At 39.2% G+C, this 26,311-nt stretch overlaps 1 protein-coding gene across 1 annotated transcript in view; it reads left to right on the top strand.

Annotated features, from left to right (window-relative positions):
- Positions 1–2,464: 2,464 nt before the first annotated feature.
- Positions 2,465–26,311, top strand: part of LOC138887137 (uncharacterized) — a 66,449-nt gene continuing 42,602 nt past the window's right edge. Inside the window, exon 1 of the mRNA XM_070168852.1 lies at positions 2,465–2,582. Within this exon, the coding sequence (XP_070024953.1) occupies positions 2,465–2,582 (118 nt within the window). The remainder of the gene's footprint in view (positions 2,583–26,311) is intronic.

Here is a 26,311-nt window from a genome sequence, read left to right on the forward strand (position 1 = left end):
TCAAGTCCACATAACCTCCGGGTCGGAAACTCTGAAATCGTAAGCCCTCAAAGAGGCAGCACCAAGTTTACAAGTAATGACTCCTGAATTGAGAAATCCTCGATGACTCAGGGACTGCCGTCAATCTCCATCTCTATCGATTTATCAAAGACTGAGGCCATAAGACCTATATCAGGCAACAACAATATCTGTAAGACCTCAAGCAAGGCATGAACCACACTTGTACCAAGTGACAATAATTGTAAGACCTTAAGCAAGGCATGAACCATACTTGTACCAAGTAGCCAAAAATGTAAGACCTCAAAGGCATGTAAAATTTGTAAGACCTTACTAAAGGCGTAAACCCGATCTTAATGTTTGGGCTATATATCAAACTTGTAAGGCCCTTAAAAAGGTATACCCTCAATATAGACGCTGAAACTACTTCACTCGGGACTAAAAGGCTCCGACCAAGCACAAATGACTATGGTCACAAGGTTGTACCAGCCAAATTAAAGCGACTCGGGGACGCCCAACTATCGCTATAAAAACGCAGGCCTTCAATTACTTCGAATATACTTTGAAAAGAACCGGTTAAACAGGCTACCCTTGACACATGCAAAAGGGTTTCGACATGTCAGCTCCAAACTACAGGCTTCGAGATACTCAGCCACTGAGCCAAACCTCCCGAGGTGCTCGATCATTGCCATATAACAACTCACAATCTAGGTTCCTATCAAACTGTTGAAGAGTCAGACAAACACAAATCAAAAAGTCCTTAACAATGGAAAATAAAGCCTATAAGAGGTCGTACCGACCCAATACTTAAGAGCCACTATCGCCAGCCCATATAAAAGGTCACATCGACCCAATGCGTAAGAGTCACTGTTGCCAGCACACAAAAGAGGCGTACCGACCCAATGCGTAAGAGACACTACCGCCAGCACATACAAGAGGTCGTACCGACCCCACGCGTAAGTGCCTAAGGGCCAGCTTTAAAATTCAAAAACTTGAGGGTAAAATGAGCTCGAGTCGAAACCCAATTCGGAGACTGAACCCAAAATAGTTAACTAAATCTGCCTAAGGGCAAATGCGTAAGAGCCACTGTCTCCAACACTAGAATTGAAGGTTGCACCGACCAAATACGTAAGAGCCACTGTCGCCAGCACATATAAGATGTCGTACCAACCCCACGCGTAAGATCCTAAAATAGTTGACCAAACATGCCTAAGAGCACAAGCATAAGAGCTCAAACGCCAGCTTACACTAAAAGGTCATATCGACCAAGCGCGTAAGAGCCTACGGGCCAACCTAACGAGCCCCAGGGCCATACCACGAATCTAAGGATCCCTTTTAACTCAAAGAACAGTTCATCTGGCTAAAATGAGGCAAAAAGAAATACAGGAGAAATGAAACCGCGAGGTTTTCCTTTTATACATATATGCGAGAAAATACAAGCTCTTTTTATAGCGTATATTGAAAGTACTATGTATAGAAACAGAAAAGGAAATCTTACACTACATCCCCCTCGGGGACTATGGCCCGTCGGTCTCTTTCTCGCTATCTTCGGTATCACACAGAAGGAGCTTAGCATCATATTCTTCTGCCTTTGCCTGCTTTATCTCTTTCGAGAGATCGAAGCCCCTAGCATGGATCTCCTCGAGGGTTTCCTTTCGAGAATTACACCAAGAGTACTCCTTGCTCCTGTCTTCGTGATCAAGAATCCTTCTCATCTCGGCTTGAGCATCGGCAGCATCCTTCAAGTAGACTACCAATTTCTTGTCAACCTTAGTTCGGCTCATTACAGCTTCGGCTCGGGCATCCACAACCTCGGCCTTTATCTTCAAACCAAGCTATTATCGTGAGCTAAGAGAAGTTGAACTTCAAAGGCGGTGGCTTTAGCCAGAGCACCCTTCCCCACTGAAGCCTGAACGTCCGTCTGAGCCTTTAACTCATCGTACTCATGCTTGGCTCGTCCAGCTTCATTCCGAAGGCGCTCCAGGTCCTCCATCTTCTTCTATAACAAAAATAAACAAAACATTAGCCTCAGAAGATAGAAGAAGAAACACACTCTAACTTGAAACAAAAATTACCTGCTCTTCGAGGTAGCTCTCGTAGTTCAAACTGCGACTCGCCTCAAACCGCAAGTCTGCCAACTCATCTTCCTTTTCATCAAAAAGAAGCTTGAGGGATTTCTCTCCATCTACGGCTTTTCGCAGCCTGGCCTCACGGTGAAGCAGCTCGGATTTTGAGCTTGTTAAAAGTTTGCGGAAGAGAAACATGGTAAGAAAGTGAAAATTACAAAGCTACAAAACCAGTACGAATGACCAAAACCTACCGCCAAGTAAAGCCGTTGGGCTTCCTTAAAAGTTGAGTGCACATCTACTAGTCTAGCCCCATCTACCCGGTAGAACCGCACCGATTTGGGGCTCGGTCGCCCGATTTATGCACCCTTTGGCACTGAACACCCCTCGAAGTACCTTCGATGGGAGAAGGAGTCGGCGGCAGAAAACCTTCATTCCTCGAAGTACCTTTGACGGTAAAGGAAGATGGTAGTAGAGGAGTGACCATTTATCTAAATCCAGAGATCCTGGACGCTGCAGGTTCGGCTGATACACCCTCTCTGAGCCTCCGGGCCTGGCTCGTATTGCTATAATCACCGTCACCCTGCAAAGACCTTTTCCGCTTAATAATATTATTATCATCCCTCGATGCTGAAGCCGTCGATCCCTTTCTCTCTTCTAGAGTACAAGACGTAACTTTAATGGACTCCCCAATGCCTACGACGACAGAGTTAGTGTGCAGAAAGAAAAGGCGCCCTTCTGATAGAAAGGGGGGAGCAAATCACATAGCACGTACCGTGGTATTTTTCCTCCCGCCTATCTTTAGATAAAGCTCATCACTTATGCTCATGTAAGTCGAGTGGGTCGCCAACTGCCGAACCCAATCCGGCAGGTCCGGAACCTCGCCCGACATTTGCGAAATTGCTATAGAAAAAGAAAAGAAGGCTCATTTATGGAGCCCACCATCACCATAAACAAAACTATGAAGGCACGAGTGTACCAATTACGTGTAAAATTCCATTCCTCAGGAAATGGCAGAAACTCCACTGAATAATATCGGCAGTCCGTACTCGGATGAATCGGCTCATATACCCATGATCTCCATCTTCTTCATTATAAACAATGAAAGGCGTGGTGGATCGGCATCGTAGGGTTTGTAGACGTCGATGGTGAAAACGCTGATACAGCCTGACGAGATGGCTGAGAAGATGTCGACTAAGCCATTTTTAGCCTGGGAAGATGTACCAGCAGAACTACCTCGGTTGCTTCATAAATATATCATACACCCAACTCTGCCATATGACATTTTGGGGTTAGAGACCCCCGCATCAACCATGTCCCGAGATGGTACCCGATCTCGAGGACCTCCCCCCAAAAAAAAGATAGGCTCCAGAAAGCCATTTGGCATCATTGCAAGTCCCGCGATGGTAACCGATCTCGAGGACCTCCCCTAAAAAAGAAGATAGGCTCCAGAAAGCCATTGGCATCATTGCAAGTCCCGCGATGGTAACCGATCTCGAGGACCTCCACCAAGAAGAAGATATGCTCTAAGGGGCCATTAATATCATTACGAGACTCGAGATGGTACCCGATCTCAAGGGCTTTTCTCAAGAAGAATATAAGCGATAAAACTCCATTCATATGGGCTCGGCCTCGAAAGATCATCTAAATTCGGGTAAGCCCTTATCCGGGATCTATCTGCAATGCCTTAAGGCAGTCTACATTAAGTTCAAAACAAGTCTCCAAGTAGCCCGAGCCTGAGCAAACCCCCACTCGGGGACTACTCTCAAAAGCCCATAGGCTATCTTCATTCTCAGGCATCTGAACAAATCCCCCCTCGAAGATTATGGGTCTAAAAGGCTAAGCCTCGTAGTGAGCACGTGATTTTTGCCTCACGAAAAACTACTCCAAAATAAATCAAAAATAAAATAAATTTCTTTTACTCTGCAATTTTTGAATTTTTGTGTGATGTTTGTTAAATATTTGTCTTATATCCGTAAATGTTTACTTTGTCATAACAAAATGAAAATAAAAATAAAAATATATGTTGCATGCATATCTAGGATTTAATTATGCATTTAATAATTGATTCAAAAAAATAAAATCACAACAAAAATATGTGTCTGTTCTAATTTTAATATTTCACTGTGTGATTAATGTTTTGTCTATGTGTTAAATAATTGTTATAAAGTAATTAATATTTTTTATGAGGTTAAAATTATTTTATAATTAAAATTAGGAATTTGAATTAGAAAATGAAAAATAAAAAATATATATAAATGAAACTCGGACCTGGATTAAAATCCAGGCCCAAATCAAGATACCCCCCCTCAGCCCAATCCAGGCAGCCCAGATCCGAGCTTATTCAAACGAGTCAAAACGACAGCGTTTGGTCATAGCTTATCAGTGACCGTTGGATCAAAGCCAACCAACGGCTGAGATCCCACGAACCTAACCCACAATCATTACCCGATCCGATACCCGGTTCAACCCGTCCCCCCAGCTTAAACCAAACGACATCGTTTGGTTAAGTGGATAAATCCTGACCTTTCATCCTACTAGATCTAACGGTCAGCATCAACCCACCCCGTCCCTATATAAGCCCAAACCCCTACCCCGGCCCCCTAACTTAACACCCCCTCTCCACTGTTCATCATCATCTTCCGAAACCCACCCCTAACCCTAGCCGCCCTAGGATCCCATCGCCTGAAACCCGGCGGCAACAACGCCGCCGGTCACACAAATAACACCCCAGAACCCCCTGAACATCCTCTATCCAGATATGCTAGCCACTTGGCTCGAATCTTCCTGAAGGTTCTCGAATCTTCATTTGAAGATTCGAGCCGAGCTTAGATATAAACCAAACAACCCCTAGTTAACACCATAGTACCCCCTAGCATGCCTCGTTATGGATCTGGTGTTTGTTTGGCTCGAATCATTTCAGAGCTTCTCGAATCTTCTTTTGAAGATTCGAGCCAAACAAGAACAAACTCAGATCTGTTCTAAACTGACACCAAATGACCCCTAGGTTACCCTCACCCTTGTGTCGTATTTGGTCCCCCTCGAATCTGACCAGAAATGGTTAAGTCCCAAATCGAACCTTCAAGAACCCTAGAAATACCAGACTTTTGGATTCTGCCTGAATTAAATAAAGATTGAGGTTTAATCGACCTTAGTCGAAGTATTTTCAGTGGAAAATACTTCGACTAAGGTCTGTTTGATTTCAAACAAAGTCCAAATCCAAGTTGAGTTCGAGTCCGGTTGAAGTTAAAGATTTAGAGGTACTTTCCTTATTTCTTTTTTGTTTCTTACATGAATAATTGTTTGTTTAATAACCTGTTAATTTTTCATGTTTTTATTTGATTAATTCTGTCATCTTTGTCTCATGCCCGTATGATTAGTCAAATAAATGAATTGTTTCTGTTGGTTGTGATTAATTACAATGTGTGTGATCGACTCGATTAAGTTCGTCGATCAGTTGTGTTATAAATCTTGTTTCTGAAAATGCTGATTGAAACAGTCTGTTTCTTTTGTTTTAGACTGATTATGGACAAATGTTGTAAATAGTCAACTGATTAATACTCGTCAATTAAATCATGTTTGTTTGCAAATCAGTAAATTCAAATGAATGTTGTGTATATATTGTTTTCTGAACAGGGCATTGTCAGTATATTGACAATGCTCCTGTGTGTGTTTGATCTTGGTTCAATGATGAAGTCCAGTCTGAATTGTTATAATAATTTCAGTGATATGTTGTTATGATGTTAGTTTTGAATTCAATGTGATTTTACAAATGTTGATTAGATGTAATTGTGTTAGAAGGTTACATTCTTAGTTAGGATTCAGTCCAAAACTCTAGGATTGGTTGTAGCTGTCTTAAATCAGATTAATAATCAAGTTTGAACAGATTTTAGAAATCTGTATTGTTAGATTTTAAGTTTGACAGCAGTAATAATAGTAATCACAGTAGGATTTCTAAGGGTAATATGATAGCATAATGGGCTGAAAGTGGAAAGTTATTGGCTATTATTTAAAGTGATAATGAGAAACAAAGGGTAATGGGGCTGCTTAAAATCAGGATAGGATCATTTAAATTATTCAAAAGCAGTTTTTAATGGAACTTTTTGATTTTAAAAGAAAAAAGGGGTCCAAGAAGTACTTAAAAAGATAGGACCAGACCTGTATAAGTACAGGAGACCATCAGATTTGAAAAGAACAAGAAAAAAGAGAGAGCTTTCAGACAGAAAGAAAAGAGAGATCAGAAGAGGGAAAAGTGAGATTTTGAGCAGATTTTTAAGAAGGAATTTGAGAGAGAGAAATCAGTTTTCAGACAGAGATTTTAGAGTTCATTTTTCAGAGAATTTTAAGAGAGGCTGATTTCTAAAGCATAGAAAATGCACACAGCAATACATATACATTTGAGAGAAATAAAAATCTAAGAAGAAGAAAGAAAAATAGCAAAAGAAACAGAAAATAGAACACTCACACACGTACACAATCTGACACAGATACAACAGCAAAAACAGAAAAAAATCAGAAACAGAAAAAAAATCAGAAACAGGAATTTGAAACAGAAAAAGAAACTGAAATCTGAAATATTGTCCTTTTGTTGAATCTGTTCGGATGTATTTGATTCCATAGTTCAGTTAAAATCTGAAGTTTCTTTAAAAAATACCGTCATTGTGCATCTGGGCTCCTCGGGTCTTATTATTGCTCAAATCTGTGGAACGATTGCTATTCTGCTGATTTTGTTACTGCTGCTACTGCTGAAATTTACTTCTTCTACCTTCAGTTCCAGGTACTTATCTTTTAAATTCTATGTTGGAAAGAGATTCAGTATGACGAATCAATGAAGATTGAATTGCAATTCTATTTTTCCATTTATCTAAGTTTGTTATTATAATCAGTTTTGTTTCATGTTGTTTAATATAGTAGTGTGCTTGACATGTTAATTATCAGCTGATCATTCTCGTTTGCAATTCATATAAGTGTTGTAATAATATTATCCATTCCAGAATTTCCTTAAAGTGTAGTTATGATTGAATTGTCAAGATAGGGAATATGGCATGAAATTGGCTATTAATTAAGTTTTACGACATTGTTAGGAGGTATAAAGTATTCTGGGAATATCAAAAAAAATGCGTGGTTAGAGTATTTCGATTATTTGGCTGCGGATTAAGGTTATATGATGATTGGTTGCATGTTATCCATATATGGCGTAAATAGTGATTATGGTTAACATCAATAGTCGAAAGTAGCATTAGTATATTCCGCTATGTTTGCAAACATCAAAATATGACGAATAATGTTGTATGCAATATCATCTTATTAAGTCAATTAGGTAGACTTGTTCTCTTTCTTAATAATAAAGGGCCTAGGAACTTATACAATGTGAAAGTTAATGTTTAGCGATAATTCATATAGATTGGGAATCAAATTGGTTTGATTATATATATATATCTATCCCAACTCAATCATAAGTATAAATAATTAAAATAATTAGGCCTATTAGATTAAAAGAAAGTATATGAAAATAAGATGAGATGTACAAACACCAATTGCAACACTTTATATCAATGGTAATTAGAAATAGAATTTGCACTAAATAAATAATGTAAAAATTGTTCAAAAATACTTCTCCTTTCATAAATCATTTTTGTTAGTTTCATATACAATTCATTCTTTGGCATATATATATGTTGTACTTGTTAAAAATAGTATTAATCATATTTTTATTCTTTTCTTTGAATTTGAATAGTTGGAATGAATATAATTTATACTCGGAAATTATAATCGACGGGCAACATTTAATAGATTGTGAATTCTTTTCAAAGAATTTAAGGGCCTCTAAAATGGGAGTTCTCATGATTTTCACATAAAAATGTATGAATATAATAAACAATTTGTGGAAAATCCATAATACCATTACAAATATTTTGCGCAATTAGGGATGTGTTCGCGTACCCTGATTATATTTTTAAAAGCAAATTCGGATTATGCGTACGCGCAATTTCGAACGAATATTTAATAAAAAGGACTTCTCCAAAAATGTTAAAATAATTTCATATAACCCGAGATGTGCAGTTCATTGTCTAAATACAAGGGTGATGATGTTCCTGATTTTATTTTAAATTTCGAACATATGATTTTTAATAAAAAAACTATAACATGGACAATTTTATTGTGTACACGTATGCGTGGCACGATCCTCTATAATTATAAAAGATATATAATACGAATATACGTACGCGTAATTCGTCATAAACAATAAGTAAAAGCGGTAGTAAAATCATGCAATAAAAACGTATTTAGTAAAATCAAGATAATTAAGCCAATAATAAAAACAGTTGAGCGACCGTGCTAGAACCACAGAATTCGGAAATGCCTAACACCTTCTTCCGGATTAACAGAATTCCTTACTCAGGATTTCTGGTTCGCAGAATAATAAACAGAGTCATATTCTCCTCGATTCAGGGATTAAAATTGGTGACTTGGGACGCCTTAAAATTCCCAGGTGGCGACTCTGAAATAATTAAATAAATCCCGTTTCGACTGTCCTTCAATTGGAGAAAACTCCCCACGCGCCCCGCGGGCGCGGTAAAAAGGAGGTGCGACAGCTCTGGCGACTCTACTGGGGATCGAACCCAGAACCACTGGTTCAGGGTTCAAGAATTCGAGCTTAAAATAATTGTTATAGTTGGCTTTATTTATTATCTGATTTTTTTACATGATATATGCCCAATGTGCTAAATGACACTTTTACCGCTTTAATATTATTTGAATTATGAATATATACAACTGCTACGAAACCCCCTTCTTTCTGAGTCTTCTAAATTTATGGTGCACACGTGCGCGTGGCCCACCTTTCTGTTAAAGTCATACCAAATAAGACGAAGTTGGGACAAGTAACTAGGCCGGGTAGACTTTCGTGCTCCCGGTACGTTGCCCCCGCTTCGGCTCAAACTGTCCGTTTGGGTAAGCCAGGTTTAGAACAATCAACCTCAGGTTTTTCACCTAGAATAACTCAGCCATGTACCGGATCCCTAGTAGGAACGTCTATTTGCATCATGTACATTTGGCCTTGGAGACTCAACACAGGGGTTGGGTCTGTCTAGGACAGGTGAACCCGAAACAAAAAGACCATCCTGATGCATCCTACTTGCTACTTGTGCATTCATTTGCCTCGAACGTGCTTGTTGACCAGCTTAAATGAAATCATGGTGAGAACCAAGGAATAAAATGGGTTGTTTTAAAAATTTCCAAAAATAGTTTTAAATCTTGAAATAAAGGTATTTAATAAATAAAATTTTTGAAAAATGATTTTTTAGTGTATATTTTCAAAATGAGTCTTGACTTTATCAAATTAAATTTCAGATACAAAATGAGCACCACGCAAAACCCCCCATCCACAAATACAGAAGAGTTTCTATTTCAGCTTCAAATATGGTGGTATGATTTAGGCGAAGATGGTCAAAAATGGGTCGTCAAGCATTTGGGAAATCTCACGGATATTATGAAAGTTAAACCCCGTGATGATCTGATTGCGGCGCTAGTAACTTTTTGGGACCCTGTTCACAATGTCTTTCGTTTCTCTGACTTCGAGCTTACTCCTACATTAGAGGAGATAGCTGGATATGCTGGTTTTGACGGAAGTCTAAGAAATCAAAGCCTGATATTCACAAAGGCTCCTTCGGTACATCGATTCTTCGGTCTTCTGAACATCAGCAGTCAAATCAGGAAAAGCATTGTCATCAATGGATGTTGTTCCTTCAACTTTTTGTATTCAAGGTTCGGAAAGTCAGATGGGTTCGAAATTCATGAGAAAGGCCTTACTAACAAGCAAAACAAAGACACTTGGCAGATTCACCGTCGCTTTGCCTTCATGGTGGCTTTTCTAGGAATCATGGTCTTCCCAAACAAAGAGCGAACAATTGATATTCGCACCGCGAAAGTTGTGCAAATCCTCACCACCAAAGAAAATCACACCCTTGTCCCCATCATTCTCTCAGACATTTATCGGGCTTTGACTTTATGTAAATCAGGAGCAAAAGTCTTCGAAGGATGCAAAATTTTGTTGCAAATGTGGGTGATTGAACATCTCCAACAACAGCCCAAGATCATACAGTATGGGTCAAACAATGATAATTGCATCGAGAGTTATGAGGAAAGAATAAAAAATTATCAGGCTCCAGAAGGGATAGAAGCATGGGTATCTCATCTAAAGGCTTTAACGGCAAATCAGATTGAATGGACTTTGGGATGGCTCCCGATGAGGGAAGTGATACACATGTCAACCTCAAATAGTTATCTGCTACTATTGGGATTGAGAAGCATCCAGCCGTATGCACCACTAAGAGTCCTAAGACAACTAGGGAGATATCAAGTAGTTCCTGATGATGAAGATTTGAGTATGCAAGTAATCGAATTACACCCAGAAGCCACTATTCCCGAGGCTCTACTTCAGCAGATGTGGAATGGATGTCGATACTTGAAAAGTGATACTCAAGTCCCAGACACTACAAAGGGTGAGATAAATCCTGGATATGCAAGGTGGTTTGAAAAACGGTCTCGCGTGGATGATGTACCAGAGCCTGAGCTAAGAAGGCCAACAAAAAGACCCCATGTTCAAAACTTCAATGATAAAATCCAAGAGCGGTTGATCTGGGGAGAAAAGGAAAAAGGGTACAAAGCAACTATCCATGCCCTAAAAGAAAATCTGAGAAGCCTCAGTTTGGAGAAAGATTTGCAAGCACAAGAAGCCGAAGGCGAGAAGAAGAGTCTAGCTTGTGAGAATGAAAATCTTCATGCTCGATTCCAAAAAATGAAAAGAGTTTCTGAGACACCAAAGAGGAGCTGGAAGGATCAAAAAACCATCGCCAATCTTTTTGAAAGAATGCAAGATTATGATTCCAATCTTGCGGAAAATGAAAGGGCGTTGAGCAAAGCAAAAGAAAGGATCCAACAATTAAACGAAGAGGCCAGATCTAATAAGGAACGCCAAGTAAGGCAATCTGAAGAAGACAGGGCACAATTCAAGAAGGAAAAAGACCATTGGATACGATCAGAAGATCAGCTTCGTGCACAACTAGAAGAGGGAAGAAGATGCAACAGAGAACATCAACAAGCAGGCATCGACAGGGAAAGAGCGCATGTAAGATTAGAGCAGGCCAGACTCCGAGCTCTATTAGAGTCAGCTCTAGATCGTGAAAACCGTGTCAGATATATAGCCACCACTCGTTAGCAGCAATTGCAGAACCAAGACCAACGTCTCCAAGATTTCAGGGCACAAATCCACGACCTGGCGATCTACACTTCTCAAAGTTACGTAAACTGCCAAGGAATGGATTATGAAAGGTTTACAGAGCATGCACCCACTTTTGCCCGTCATCTAGCAATGGAGTTGGAAAGGATGTATCGTACGCTGGGAGGTCATCCAGGTCAAACCCCACATTGAGCAAATAATCTAATAATTTACAACACAAGTGGAAAGTGGGGCACGTTGTGAGATGTTAAGAATTGTATCTTTTATTTTGATTTAAGTGTGTGTATTTCAAGCCATTTTCTTACAACGTTTTCAAATGTAATGTCTGTTCATCTTTGTATAATGAATAAAAATGTTTGCCTCATGTCCGAACTACGCAAGGTCTGATTCATACGGGGGCATGATACGTAGGCAATCTTTATAAGATTCGACCACCACAATAAGGAATATAATAAATAAAATAAAAGTGAGTAACAATAAAAATTTCAAGAAAGCTGGGACGACACAAGCGGCCGAGCAAATGCATAATAGAAAGGGGATATTTGTCTAGGAGCATTGCATCTCAACGTGTAATTATATATGTGTTAAACTCTCAAGACTAACAAGTTTGTTCATTTTCAGAATTCAAGCAGTTAGTTTCTCTAAAGAGTATACTGGCATATTATCATTATCACACGAGATCAAAAGGACCACTACCCGAAAGTATGTCTATCCCAGATGTTGACACAGGTATGGAGCTAGAGGAGATGGATGTCGGGAAAATGAAAGAAGAGATGTTTAAACTCAAGCAGCAAATGGCTGAGATGTACCAAGCCTGGTCTACAGGACAGTTACCCCCGTCTTATTCAACTAACCCTGCTCCATCAATGACCCAAACTCAGGATAATATTACCACTGAATTATCCCCAAATTTCCCCATTTACCAGCACTACCGAGGCACCACCTCTCAGACACCGCAGTCTCCACCTCCGAAACCAGTTCCATATTTTCCTCCACCTATGACTCATGTTTTCATAGCACCTCCCCCTGCTACATTCCACAAATCTCCTAGTGAGCCTACATTCCAGGCCCAGGACAACCAATATTACCCCCGGAGCCCACCCTCAAAGCCTCCGAAATTCATTCAACTGCTCCTCGTTTTGATCTCCCAACCGAAATTGACAAACCAGCCAAAAGAAGAGATGTTCAGGAAGGTCAAGAGTCTAGAACAATCGTTCAGAGACATACGAGGATTAGGTGGGCAAGTCAGTGTAGCATACAAAGATTTGTGCTTATTCCCTAATGTACAATTACCAGTCGGCTTCAAGATGCCCAAATTTGACCTATATAACGGGCACGACGACCCAGTAGCCCACTTAAGGGGTTTCTGCAGCAAGATGCGAGGAGCTGGGGGAAAGGATGAATTATAGATGGCTTACTTCAGTCAAAGTTTAAGCGGATCAGCTTTGGTGTGGTATACACGCCAGGACCATGGGAGATGGTACACCTGGGATGACCTGGCACAGGCATTCGCATACCATTTCCAATACAATCTGGAAATCATCCCAGATCGATTATCTTTGACAAAGTTTGAGAAGAAACACAATGAAAGTTTCAGAGAGTATGACTTCCGATGGAGAGAACAGGCAGCAAGAGTGGATCCTCCTATGAAGGAGAGTGAAATGGTAGACTATTTCCTCCAAGCCTTGGAACCAACTTATTATGCCCATTTGGTTTCAGCGGTTGGGAAATCATTCAACGAAGTGGTGAAGATGGGAGGTATGGTGGAAGAAGGCCTCAAGACAAATAAAATCATGAGCTATTCAGCGATTAAGGCGACAACTCAAGCTATTCAAGGCGGGGTAGGAGGAATCGGAAGAAAGAAGAGGGAGGAAGCAGCGGTAGTTGATTCAGGAATTTGGTCAGGACCTAGAGGTTCACCGCTTTACTATAATCAACAACGACCTCGCCAATCAACTTACCACCACGATTCATCCCAACATTACTATCACCCTTCGGAGCCTCATTTTTCCATTAACCATGCTTAAGCATACAATCAGCCACTTGTTCACGCCAATTGGCGTGCTCCTGCCATACCAAGTACTTACCCACGAGCCTATCCCGGACCAGGTTTCAGGCCTAGGCCAGCATTCAGGGGAGAAAGGGAACAGAAAAAGAAAACTTACACTCCATTGGGAGAGTCTTACACTAGTCTGTTCCACAGGCTGAGACAGCTAGACATGCTAAGACCAATACAATCCAAGCTACCCAATCCTCCGCCAAAGAATCTGGATTACACCATTAGCTGTGAATATTGCTCCGGTGCGCCAGGCCATGATACAGAGAAATGCTGGCATTTGAAAAATGCAATACAAGAGCTGATTGATACTAATAAAATCGAGGTTCAAACCCCCGAAGCTCCCAATATCAATAGAAATCCAATGCCAGCCCATCAAGAGGCCAATATGATAGAAATCATACAAGCTGATGGGGAGACAAAGAAGCCGTCACAAACTGTCATGATGATCAAGTCTCATGAAGCCAAGCCAGATAAGCAGTTAACAGAGGAGAAGCCGGTACCTAAGCAGAACAGAAATGGTGATGAACCATCTATGATAGTCGAGGAGGGATCATCGAGCAAAGTTGCCACAAAACAAGAAAGGCCGAAAGTGATAGTACCAGAGGTTGCTAACAAACCCATTGTATTCGTGGAAGGAGCCCGTACAGATCGGGTTATTATCACACCTCTAACCCAGCTGCCAGTCATCAATAACAAAGCCATCCCATGGAACTATGAACGGGTGACTGTAATGTACAAGGGAAAAGAAGTCAAGGAAGAAGTGTGTGAGGTGCAAGGCTTGACTCGTTCGGGAAGATGTTTTACACCCGAAGAGTTAAGAAAAACTAAAAATAATCCAACACCAATAAAGAGAGCTGTGACGGAAGAAGAGGCGGAAGAGTTTTTAAGAAAAATGAAACTCCATGATTATTCTGTTGTGGATCAATTGAAGAAGACGCCCGCTCAAATTTCATTGTTGTCATTACTGATCCATTCAGAGGAGCACCGTCTGGCTTTGATGAAAATCCTGAATGAGGCTCATGTTCCTGAAAAAATCTCTGTAAATCATTTGGGAAGAATAGCCAACAGAATCTTTGAGACAAACAAAATTACATTTGCTGATGATGAATTGCCTGTGGAAGGTACCGAGCACAACAGAGCTCTTTACCTCACCGTGAAATGTGAAAACTCCGTAGTAACCCGGGTATTGGTTGACAATGGGTCAAGTGCAAACATCTGCCCTCTCTCCACTTTAAGCAAATTAAAAATTAAAGAGGAGAGGATCCAGAAGAATAGTATCTGCGTACGGGGGTTTGACGGTGGAAGCAGAGATTCATTTGGCGACATAGTGTTGGAACTAACAATAGGGCCAGTTGAATTCACAATGGAATTTCAAGTGTTGGACATAACTGTTTCTTACAACTTGTTGTTGGGTCGACCATGGATCCATGCTGCTAAAGCAGTCCCGTCAACACTACATCAGGCTGTCAAGTTTGAATGGGATCATCAAGAAGTAGTCGTGTATGGAGAAGAAAGTTTAAATGCTCACAGCAGTACCATTGTACCGGTCGAGGGAACAGAAAATGACCAGGGACCATGGGTATACCAAGTGACCGACACAGTGTCGATAGAGAAAATTCCAGAGGGGAAATACCTTCCAAATCCAAAGATATCCTCTGCATCAGTCATGGTAGCTTATGAAATGTTAAAGAATGGCTTTATACCCGGCAAAGGTCTGGGTTTATCTTTGCAAGGAATTATACAACCAGTATCTCTCCCCGAGAACTGGGGAACATTCGGTTTGGGGTTCATACCCACTGCCAATGACGTGATAAGGGCTAGGAAGCTGAAACACCAAGCATGGGTTCTTCCAAAACCAGTCCCACATCTGTCAAAGTCTTTTGTCAAGACCGGTGCTAAAAATCGCCCGATAACAACAATTCCTAAATCCCGGGTCAATCCTGAGGAGGAATTGATTGAAAGATTCGAGAAATTATTTGATGATGTGAATATGTTGGAAAGCGGAGAAGGGTGTAGCAACGCAGAAGTTCAATTCGTTGGGCCAGAAACAAAGCTTAATAATTGGAAAGTCACTCCTCTCCCCATTCGAAAGGAGTCTTGGTAGTTTATTTTGATTTTCTTTCAAGTTTGTTTGGGTTGCTTCAGGGTTGTAATCCCAAAGCTTATCTTACAGTTTGTTTGAAGTGTGCAAAACCTTGTTATCTTTCATCATCCAATAAAAAGCAGTTTCCTTTTTATTATCATTCCTGATAGTTTTCTTTTCTTTTTCTTCTTTCCTGTACAGTTCTTTTTACGCTGGCTCTAGTGATATGGCATGCATGAGGAATCCTCAGCCCAGTCTTAAAAATCAATCTGGTTCCGAAATATTAATTCAAGAAATATATTGTGATTATGAATCAGAATATGATGAAGATGAGGTTTTTGAAGAGATTAGTAAAGAGTTAATTCACTTTGAGGAAAAAATCAAACCTAACTTGAGTGATACCGAGGACATCAATATAGGGGACACGAGTAATATCCGAGAAACTAAAATAAGTGTCCATCTCGAACCAAAGATCCGAGAAGAGTTAATTAAAGCACTCATAGAATTCAAAGATGTTTTTGCATGGTCATATGACGACATGCCGGGCCTGAGCACTGATTTAGTGGTTCACAAATTGCCCACCGATCCAACGGTGCCTCCTGTCAAGCAAAGGCTGAGAAAATTCAAGCTTGATATGAGTGTGAGAATTAAGGAAGAAATCACCAAACAATTAGAAGCAAAGGTCATTCGAGTCACTCGATATCCTGTTTGGTTGGCTAATATCGTTCCTATACCAAAGAAAGACGGCAAAATTAGAGTATGCGTCGACTACCGCAATCTCAACAAAGAAAGTCCAAAGGATAATTTCCCATTACCCAATATCCATATTTTGATCGACAATTGTGCCAAGCATGATATAGGATCTTTCATGGATTGTTATGCCGGGTATCATCAAATTCTAATGGATGAAGAAGATGCAGAAAAAACGGCTCTTATTGCTATCGGGTAATGCCATTCGGTTTGAAGAACGCCGGAGCAACCTACATGAGAGCGATGACCATAGTGTTTCATGATATGATACACAAAGAGATTGAGGTATACGTGGACGATGTGATCATAAAATCAAAGCATCAATCTGACCACGTTGGGGACTTAAGGAAATTCTTCTTAAGACTTCGCAGGTACAACCTCAAGCTTAACCCTGCCAAATGCGCGTTTGGAGTTCCATCTGGAAAGTTACTGGGATTCATAGTCAGTTGGCGAGGCATCGAGCTAGACCCATCAAAAATCAAAGCCATCCAAGAATTGCCACCTCCAAGGAACAAAACTGAAGTAATGAGTTTGTTGGGAAGGTTAAATTACATCAGCAGGTTTATTGCTCAGCTCACAACAACCTGTGAGCCAATTTTCAAATTGTTGAAAAAGGATGCTGCGGTCAAATGGACCGATGAGTGTCAAGAAGCGTTCGATAAGATAAAAGGGTACTTGTCGAACCCGCCCGTGTTGGTCCCGCCAGAGCCAGGAAGACCTTTGATTCTTTACTTAACGGTTTTGGAAAATTCATTTGGTTGTGTATTGGGGCAGCATGACCTCACTGGCAGAAAAGAACAGGCCATCTACTACCTTAGCAAGAAGTTCACAGCTTATGAGGTTAAGTATACTCATCTGGAAAAGACATGTTGCGCCCTAACATGGGTAGCTCAAAAATTGAAACACTATTTGTCATCCTACACTACTTACCTCATTTCTCGGTTGGATCCATTGAAATACATTTTTCAAAAGCCTATGCCAACGGGAAGACTTGCAAAGTGGCAGATATTGCTCACAGAATTTGACATCATCTATGTGACTCGAACTGCAATGAAGGCTCAAGCACTGGCCGATCATTTAGCCGAAAACCCGGTCGATGAAGAATACGAACCGTTGAAAACCTATTTTCCTGATGAAGAAACAATGCATATCGACGAGGTGGAGCGAATTGAAAAACCTGGCTGGAAACGTTTCTTTGATGCAGCCGCTAACATGAAAGGAGTCGGGATAGGAGCTGTAATCATTTCTGAAACAGGGCATCACTATCCTGTTACGGCTCAATTGCGATTTTATTGCACCAATAATATGGCTGAATATGAAGCTTGCATTTTGGGGTTAAGGCTAGCCGCAGACATGGGTATCCGAGAAATCTTAGTCATGGGAGATTCGGATCTTTTGGTACATCAAATTCAAGGAAAATGGGAAACCCGAGACTTGAAGCTCATACCATACCGACAATGTCTACATGATCTTTGTCAGCGGTTTCAATCAGTGGAGTTCCAACATATTCCAAGAATCCATAATGAGGTTGCCGATGCATTGGCTACCCTGGCATCAATGTTGCATCATCCGGACAAAGCTTATGTAGATCCGATACATATTCAAGTCCACGATCAGCACGCTTATTGCAATATGGTTGAAGAAGAATTTGATGGTGAACCATGGTTCCACGACATCAAGGAGTATATCAGGATGGGGATATATCCCGCACAAGCCACAGGAGATCAAAAGAGGACCATTAGGCGATTGGCAAATGGATTCTTCTTAAGCGGAGGAGTTTTGTATAAAAGAACACCAGATCTTGGATTATTAAGATGCATAGATGCCAGACAAGCTACAGCTGTCATGTCTGAAGTACATTCGGGAGTTTGCGGACCCCACATGAGTGGATATGTGTTGGCAAAGAAAATCCTCCGAGCTAGTTACTATTGGCTTACCATGGAGCGAGATTGTATCAGTTTTGTGCGCAAGTGTCATCAATGCCAAATACACGGAGATTTGATTCATTCTCCACCATCCGAGTTGCACACAATGTCGGCACCATGGCCCTTCGTTGCCTGGGGCATGGATGTGATTGGACCAATTGAGCCGGCAGCATCCAATGGGCACAGGTTCATTCTGGTAGCCATTGATTATTTTACCAAATGGGTTGAGGCCAAGACATTCAAATCGGTGACCAAGAAAGCTGTGGTCGATTTTGTCCACTCAAATATCATATGTCGATTCGGAATCCCAAAGGTGATCATCACAGATAACGGTGCTAATCTTAACAACAACTTAATGAAGGAAGTATGTCAACAGTTTAAGATTACACATCGCAACTCTACCCCATATCGGCCCAAGGCGAATGGAGCAGTCGAGGCGGCCAACAAAAACATAAAGAAAATACTTCGGAAAATGGTAGAAGGTTCAAGACAATGGCATGAAAAATTACCATTTGCATTATTGGGATACCGCACTACTGTTCGCACTTCAGTAGGAGCAACTCCTTATTTGTTGGTGTATGGCACTGAAGCAGTAATTCCTGCAGAAGTTGAGATTCCTTCCCTTCGGATCATCGCCGAAGCAAAGATTGATGATGATGAATGGGTCAAAACCCGTCTAGAACAGTTAAACTTGATTGATGAAAAACGATTGACCGCAGTATGTCATGGTCAATTATATCAAAGAAGAATAGCAAGAGCATACAACAAAAAAGTGCGTCCACGGAAGTTCGAAGTGGGCCAACATGTGCTGAAACGTATTCTTCCACATCAGGTTGAGGCAAAAGGCAAATTTGCCCCGAATTGGCAAGGACCATTCATTGTGACCAGAGTATTATCGAATGGTGCACTATGCTTAACAGATATTGAAGGCAAATGCATAGATATGGCGATCAATTCTGACGCGGTAAAAAGATATTATGCATAACTTTTGAATGTTTGTATTTAGCATTATTTCGAAGATTGGAATGACAAAGGCAATTTATTCTGCTATCCAAACACTATACCCTTTGCTTCCCCTTTTGAGCCATATTTGTTTCGTTCCTACCCTCTCTTGGAATCGATGAAAATCAAATATGAAAAAAAAATCACTATTATTTGGTGAACTACGTTTGACCTGATTCCTCAAAGAAGGATACGTAGGCGCCTCACGGCTCGGTCATAGGGTGCACAATATACATAATGTGCACAAAAAGAAACTCAAGAGACCCCAATCAAGAAACTGGGGCAAGAATTGTATTGGAAATAAGAAAAGATTCCAAGAGTTGTAATTTTAAACCCATACCAAAACTATTTAGTTTTTGATACCTTTCCATTTCCCACCACATACCAAAAAGACCTTTCGACCAATCTTAGAAAAATGCTGAGTCAAACAAATGAAGATGGTTCATAACACTCTGGTACAAACAAGAAAAGAAAGTAAAAATGAGAGAGTCTTATAGGTGAAAACCCACACGGGCACCATAAGGCGATGGAAGTTGAGAAAAAGTAAAAGGAGAGAGTCTTATTGGTGAAAACCTTCGCAGGCACCATAAGGCGAAAAAGAAGTAAGAAATAAACAAATGAGGAAGGTTTATCCGTGAAAACTCTTTGAGATATTGCAAGTCCAACAGGCCTGTAAAATGAAAAATGAAGTTGGATTACGAAAATTTTGGGGAAAACAAAAATGAGACAATTGAAAGGAGATTGATTAAAAGACTGGGTTGATTAATCCAAAATGCATACCCTGATCATTGGCGCCAGTGACTCCAATCAGATAAGTTTATTCCTTTTCCAACAGTCATCCAAATTTGGATTTTTCTTTTCATTCTATAATTGTTGAAATCAGCGTGTTTCGTCACTAGTAATCTTACTTTTCTAAAGCTTTGAGATAAGTTTTATTCCAAACAAATAAGAAGGAATGTCAAGGTGTACTACCAAGGTTCAAGGATTACATGATGCAAAAAAACGGCCATGAAAGGCGGGAGATAAAAAATAATAAGATATGGGAGGAAGAAAAGTGAAATCAAAAGTGGATCAACAATGTCAGGAGAGACATATGATTACGGTTAAAAGGGTTTGAAGGAAAACATACAGAGGGGAATCCTATAGTCAAGGGTCAATTAAAAGGACAAAACAGTCTTTTTCAACCATTCCAAGACAATAAAAAAGAGACGAAGAGAAGCCTCACCATCAGCAAGAATACCCTAGTTAACCACCCTGCTTTAAACTAACAAAGTTTTCTTTGATTTAAAACAGGGGCAAAGACAATATTTGTGTCAGGAAATACCTGATAAAGAAAAGAAGAAGTCAGACGTCCACCTGGAGAATGAGGATGAGAATTGAAGAAATCAGGCGTCTACCTGGAGAATGAGGATGAGAATTGAAGAAATCAGGCGTCCACCCGGAGAATGAGGAGGAGAATTAAAAGAAGAAGTCAGGCGTCCACCTGGAGAACGAGGATGAAGAATTAAAGAAGTCAGGCGTCCACCTGGAGAATGAGGATGAAGAATTAAAGAAGTCAAGCGTCCACCTGGAGAATGAGGATGAGAAAAGAAGAAATCAGGCGTCCATCTGGAGAATGAGGATGAAGAACTAAAGAAGTCAGGCGTCCACCTGGAGAATGAGGAATGAGAATTAAAAAATCAGGCGTCCACCTAGAGAATGAGGATGAGAATTAAAAAATCAGGCGTCCACCTGGAGAATGAGGATGAGAATTGAAGAAATCAGGCGTCCACCTGGAGAATGAGGATGAGAATTAAAGAAGTCAGGCGTCCACCTGGAGAATGAGGATGAGAATTGAAGAAGTCAGGCGTCCACCTGGAGAATGATGATGAGAATTAAAGAAATCAGGCGTCCACCTGGAGAATGAGGATGAGAAAAGAAGAAATTAGGCGTCCACCTGGAGAATGAGGATGAAGAACTAAAGAAGTCAGGCGTCCACCTGGAGAACGAAGACAAAAAAAAAATGGAAGAAATCAGGCGTCCACCTGGAGAATGAGGATGAACAAAGAAAAGAAGAAGTCAGGCACCCACCTGGAGAACAAGGGAATACAATTGAAGTGTTGAAATCAAAAGCCCGCTCATATGAAAAAGGAGCACATTTAGAGTCAATAAAGCAGAGGAGTCCAACAAAGTCCCCAGCAAGAAACGACAAGAGTCCCAAACAGATGAAGAAAATACGGGACACAATGAAAAGGAATACGGAATAAGCCAAATGCCCAAGAGTCACCAAGATATCAAGACAACAAGAAACGCAAGGGCATGATCTAGATAAGATTTTATAATTCATGTACCATAGTCTAGTTTAGCTTTTTGTATTACCTTTGAAGTAAGGTGTAATAAGGAGGTCAGCAAGCAGTAAAAACAGCACGAAGCAACAGTAACATCACAGTCCCACGGTAGTCCCAGCTACCCAAAACTTCCCGAACTACATTGACCTGATTCCTTTATAGCCAAAGATATGTAGGAAACCTTTGAAGCAGAGGTTCGGTCAAATCTTTCAAAAAATGCTTCCCACGGAGTATTTGAACGGGCAAAAATCGTTCGTATCCGCTCACTTTATCTTTGCACGAAAACTCTTCGAGTTTCCGCACAAAGAGGGGCAGCTGTGAGCACGTGATTTTTGCCTCACGAAAAACTACTCCAAAATAAATCAAAAATAAAATAAATTTCTTTTACTGTGCAATTTTTGAATTTTTGCGTGATGTTTGTTAAATATTTGTCTTATATCCGTAAATGTTTACTTTGTCATAACAAAATGAAAATAAAAATAAAAATATATGTTGCATGCATATCTAGGATTTAATTATGCATTTAATAATTGATTCAAAAAAATAAAATCACAACAAAAATATGTGTCTGTTCTAATTTTAATATTTCACTGTGTGATTAATGTTTTGTCTATGTGTTAAATAATTGTTATAAAGTAATTAATATTTTTTATGAGGTTAAAATTATTTTATAATTAAAATTAGGAATTTGAATTAGAAAATGAAAAATAAAAAATATATATAAATGAAACTCGGAACAGGATTAAAATCCAGGCCCAAATCAAGATACCCCCCCTCAGCCCAATCCAGGCAGCCCAGATCCGGTCTTATTCAAACGAGTCAAAACGACAACGTTTGGTCATAGCTTATCAGTGACCGTTGGATCAAAGCCAACAACGGCTGAGATCCCACGAACCTAACCCGCAATCATTACCCGATCCGATACCCGGTTCAACCCGTCCCCCAGCTTAAACCAAACGACATCGTTTGGTTAAGTGGATAAATCCTGACCTTTCATCCTACTAGATCTAACGGTCAGCATCAACCCACCCCGTCCCTATATAAGCCCAAACCCCTACCCCGGCCCCCTAACTTAACACCCCCTCTCCACTGTTCATCATCATCTTCCGAAACCCACCCCTAACCCTAGCCGCCCTAGGATCCTATCGCCTGAAACCCGGTGGCAACAACGCCGCCGGTCACCAAAATAACACCCCAGAACCCCCTGAACATCCTCTATCCAGATATGCTAGCCACTTGGCTTGAATCTTCCTGAAGGTTCTCGAATCTTCAATTGAAGATTCGACCCGAGCTTAGATCTAAACCAAACAACCCCTAGTTAACACCATAGTACCCCCTAGCATGCCTCGTTATGGATCTGGTGTTTGTTTGGCTCGAATCATTTCAGAGCTTCTCGAATCTTCTTTTGAAGATTCGAGCCAAACAAGAACAAACTCAGATCTATTCTAAACTGACACCAAATAACCCCTAGGTTACCCTCACCCTTGTGTCGTATTTGGTCCCCCTCGAATCTGACCAGAAATGGTTAAGTCCCAAATCGAACCTTCAAGAACCCTAGAAATACCAGACTTTTGGATTCTGCCTGAATTAAATAAAGATTGAGGTTTAATCGACCTTAGTCGAAGTATTTTCAGTGGAAAATACTTCGACTAAGGTCTGTTTGATTTCAAACAAAGTCCAAATCCAAGTTGAGTTCGAGTCCGGTTGAAGTTAAAGATTTAGAGGTACTTTCCTTATTTCTTTTTGTTTCTTACATGAATAATTGTTTGTTTAATAACCTGTTAATTTTTCATGTTTTTATTTGATTAATTCTGTCATCTTTGTCTCATGCCCGTATGATTAGTCAAATAAATGAATTGTTTCTGTTGGTTGTGATTAATTACAATGTGTGTGATCGACTCGATTAAGTTCGTCGATCAGTTGTGTTATAAATCTTGTTTCTGAAAATGCTGATTGAAACAGTCTGTTTCTTTTGTTTTAGACTGATTATGGACAAATGATGTAAATAGTCAACTGATTAATACTCGTCAATTAAATCATGTTTGTTTTCAAATCAGTAAATTCAAATGAATGTTGTGTATATATTGTTTTCTGAACAGGGCATTGTCAGTATATTGACAATGCTATTATGTGTGTTTGATCTTGGTTCAATGATTAGGTCCAGTCTGAATTGTTATAATAATTTCAGTGATATGTTGTTATGATGTTAGGTTTGAATTCAGTGTGATTTTACAAATGTTGATTAGATGTAATTGTGTTAGAAGGTTACATTCTTAGTTAGGATTCAGTCCAAAACTCTAGGATTGGTTGTAGCTATCTTAAATCAGATTAATAATCAGGTTTGAACAGATTTTAAAAATCTGTATTGTTAGATTTTAAGTTTGACAACAGTAATAATAGTAATCACAGTAGGATTTCTGAGGGTATTTCTGGGACAGAATAGTGAGGGTAATATGATAGCATAATGGGCTGAAAGTGGAAAGTTATTGGCCATTATTTAAAGTGATAATGGGAAACAAAGGGTGATGGGGCTGCTTAAAATCAGGATAGGATCATTTAAATTATTCAAAAGCAGTTTTTAATGGAACTTTTTGATTTTAAAAGAAGAAAGGGGTCCAAGAAGCACTTAAAAAGATAGGACCGGACCTGTATAAGTACAGGAGACCATCAGATTTGAAAAGAACAAGAAAAAAGAGAGAGCTTTCAGACAGAAAGAAAAGAGAGATCAGAAGAGGGAAAAGTGAGATTTTGAGCAGATTTTTAAGAAGGAATTTGAGAGAGAGAAATCAGTTTTCAGACAGAGATTTTAGAGTTCATTTTTCAGAGAATTTTAAGAGAGGCTGATTTCTAAAGCATAGAAAATGCACACAGAAATACATATACATTTGAGAGAAAGAGAAATCTGAGAAGAAGAAAGAAAAATAGCAAAAGAAACAGAAAATAGAACACTCACACACGTACACAATCTGACACAGATACAACAGCAGAAACAGAAAAAAAATCAGAAACAGAAAAAAAATCAGAAATAGGAATTTGAAACAGAAAAAGAAACTGAAATCTGAAATATTTTTCTTTTGTTGAATCTGTTCGGATGTATTTGATTCCATAGTTCAGTTAAAATCTGAAGTTTCTTTAAAAAATACCGTCATTGTGCATCTGGGCTCCTCGGGTCTTATTATTGCTCAAATCTGTGGAAAGATTGCTATTCTGCTGATTTTGTTACTGCTGCTACTGCTGAAATTTACTTCTTCTACCTTCATTTCCAGGTACTTATCTTTTAAATTCTATGTTGGAAAGAGATTCAGTATGACGAATCAATGAAGATTGAATTGCAATTCTATTTTGCCATTTATCTAAGTTTGTTATTATAAATCAGTTTTGTTTCATGTTGTTTAATATAGTAGTGTGCTTGACATGTTAATTATCAGCTGATCATTCTCGTTTGCAATTCATATAAGTGTTGTAATAATATTATCCATTCCAGAATTTCCTTAAAGTGTAGTTATGATTGAATTGTCAAGATAGGGAATATGGCATGAAATCGGCTATTAATTAAGTTTTACGACATTGTTAGGAGGTATAAAGTATTCTGGGAATATCAAAAAAAAATGCGCGATTAGAGTATTTCGATTATTTGGCTGCGGATTAAGGTTATATGATGATTGGTTGCATGTTATCCATATATGGCGTAAATAGTGATTATGGTTAACATCAATAGTCGAAAGTAGCATTAGTATATTCCGCTATGTTTGCAAACATCAAAATATGACGAATAATGTTGTATGCAATATCATCTTATTAAGTCAATTAGGTAGACTTGTTCTCTTTCTTAATAATAAAGGGCCTAGGAACTTATACAATGTGAAAGTTAATGTTTAGCGATAATTCATATAGATTGGGAATCAAATTGGTTTGATTATATATATATCTATCCCAACTCAATCATAAGTATAAATAATTAAAATAATTAGGCCTATTAGATTAAAAGAAAGTATATGAAAATAAGATGAGATGTACAAACACCAATTGCAACACTTTATATCAATGGTAATTAGAAATAGAATTTGCACTAAATAAATAATGTAAAAATTGTTCAAAAATACTTCTCCTTTCATAAATCATTTTTGTTAGTTTCATATACAATTCATTCTTTGGCATATATATATGTTGTACTTGTTAAAAATAGTATTAATCATATTTTTATTCTTTTCTTTGAATTTGAATAGTTGGAATGAATATAATTTATACTCGGAAATTATAATCGACGGGCAACATTTAATAGATTGTGAATTCTTTTCAAAGAATTTAAGGGCCTCTAAAATGGGAGTTCTCATGATTTTCACATAAAAAATGTATGAATATAATAAATAATTTGTGGAAAATCCATAATACCATTACAAATATTTTGCGCAATTAGGGATGCGTTCGCGTACCCTGATTATATTTTTAAAAGCAAATTCTGATTATGCGTACGCGCAATCTCGAACGAATATTTAATAAAAAGGACTTCTCCAAAAATGTTAAAATAATTTCATATAACCCGAGATGTGCAGTTCATTGTCTAAATACAAGGGTGATGATGTTCCTGATTTTATTTTAAATTTCGGACATATGATTTTTAATAAAAAACTATAACATGGACAATTTTATTGTGTACACGTATGCGTGGCACGGTCCTTTGTAATTATAAAAGATATATAATACGAATATACGTACGCATAATTCGTCATAAACAATAAGTAAAAGCGGTAGTAAAATCATGCAATAAAAACGTATTTAGTAAAATCAAGATAATTAAGCCAATAATAAAAATAGTTGAGCGACCGTGCTAGAACCACGGAATTCGGAAATGCCTAACACC

The sequence above is a fragment of the Nicotiana sylvestris genome, chromosome 3 (assembly GCF_000393655.2).
Source record: "Nicotiana sylvestris chromosome 3, ASM39365v2, whole genome shotgun sequence".
Classification (NCBI taxonomy): Eukaryota; Viridiplantae; Streptophyta; class Magnoliopsida; order Solanales; family Solanaceae; genus Nicotiana; species Nicotiana sylvestris.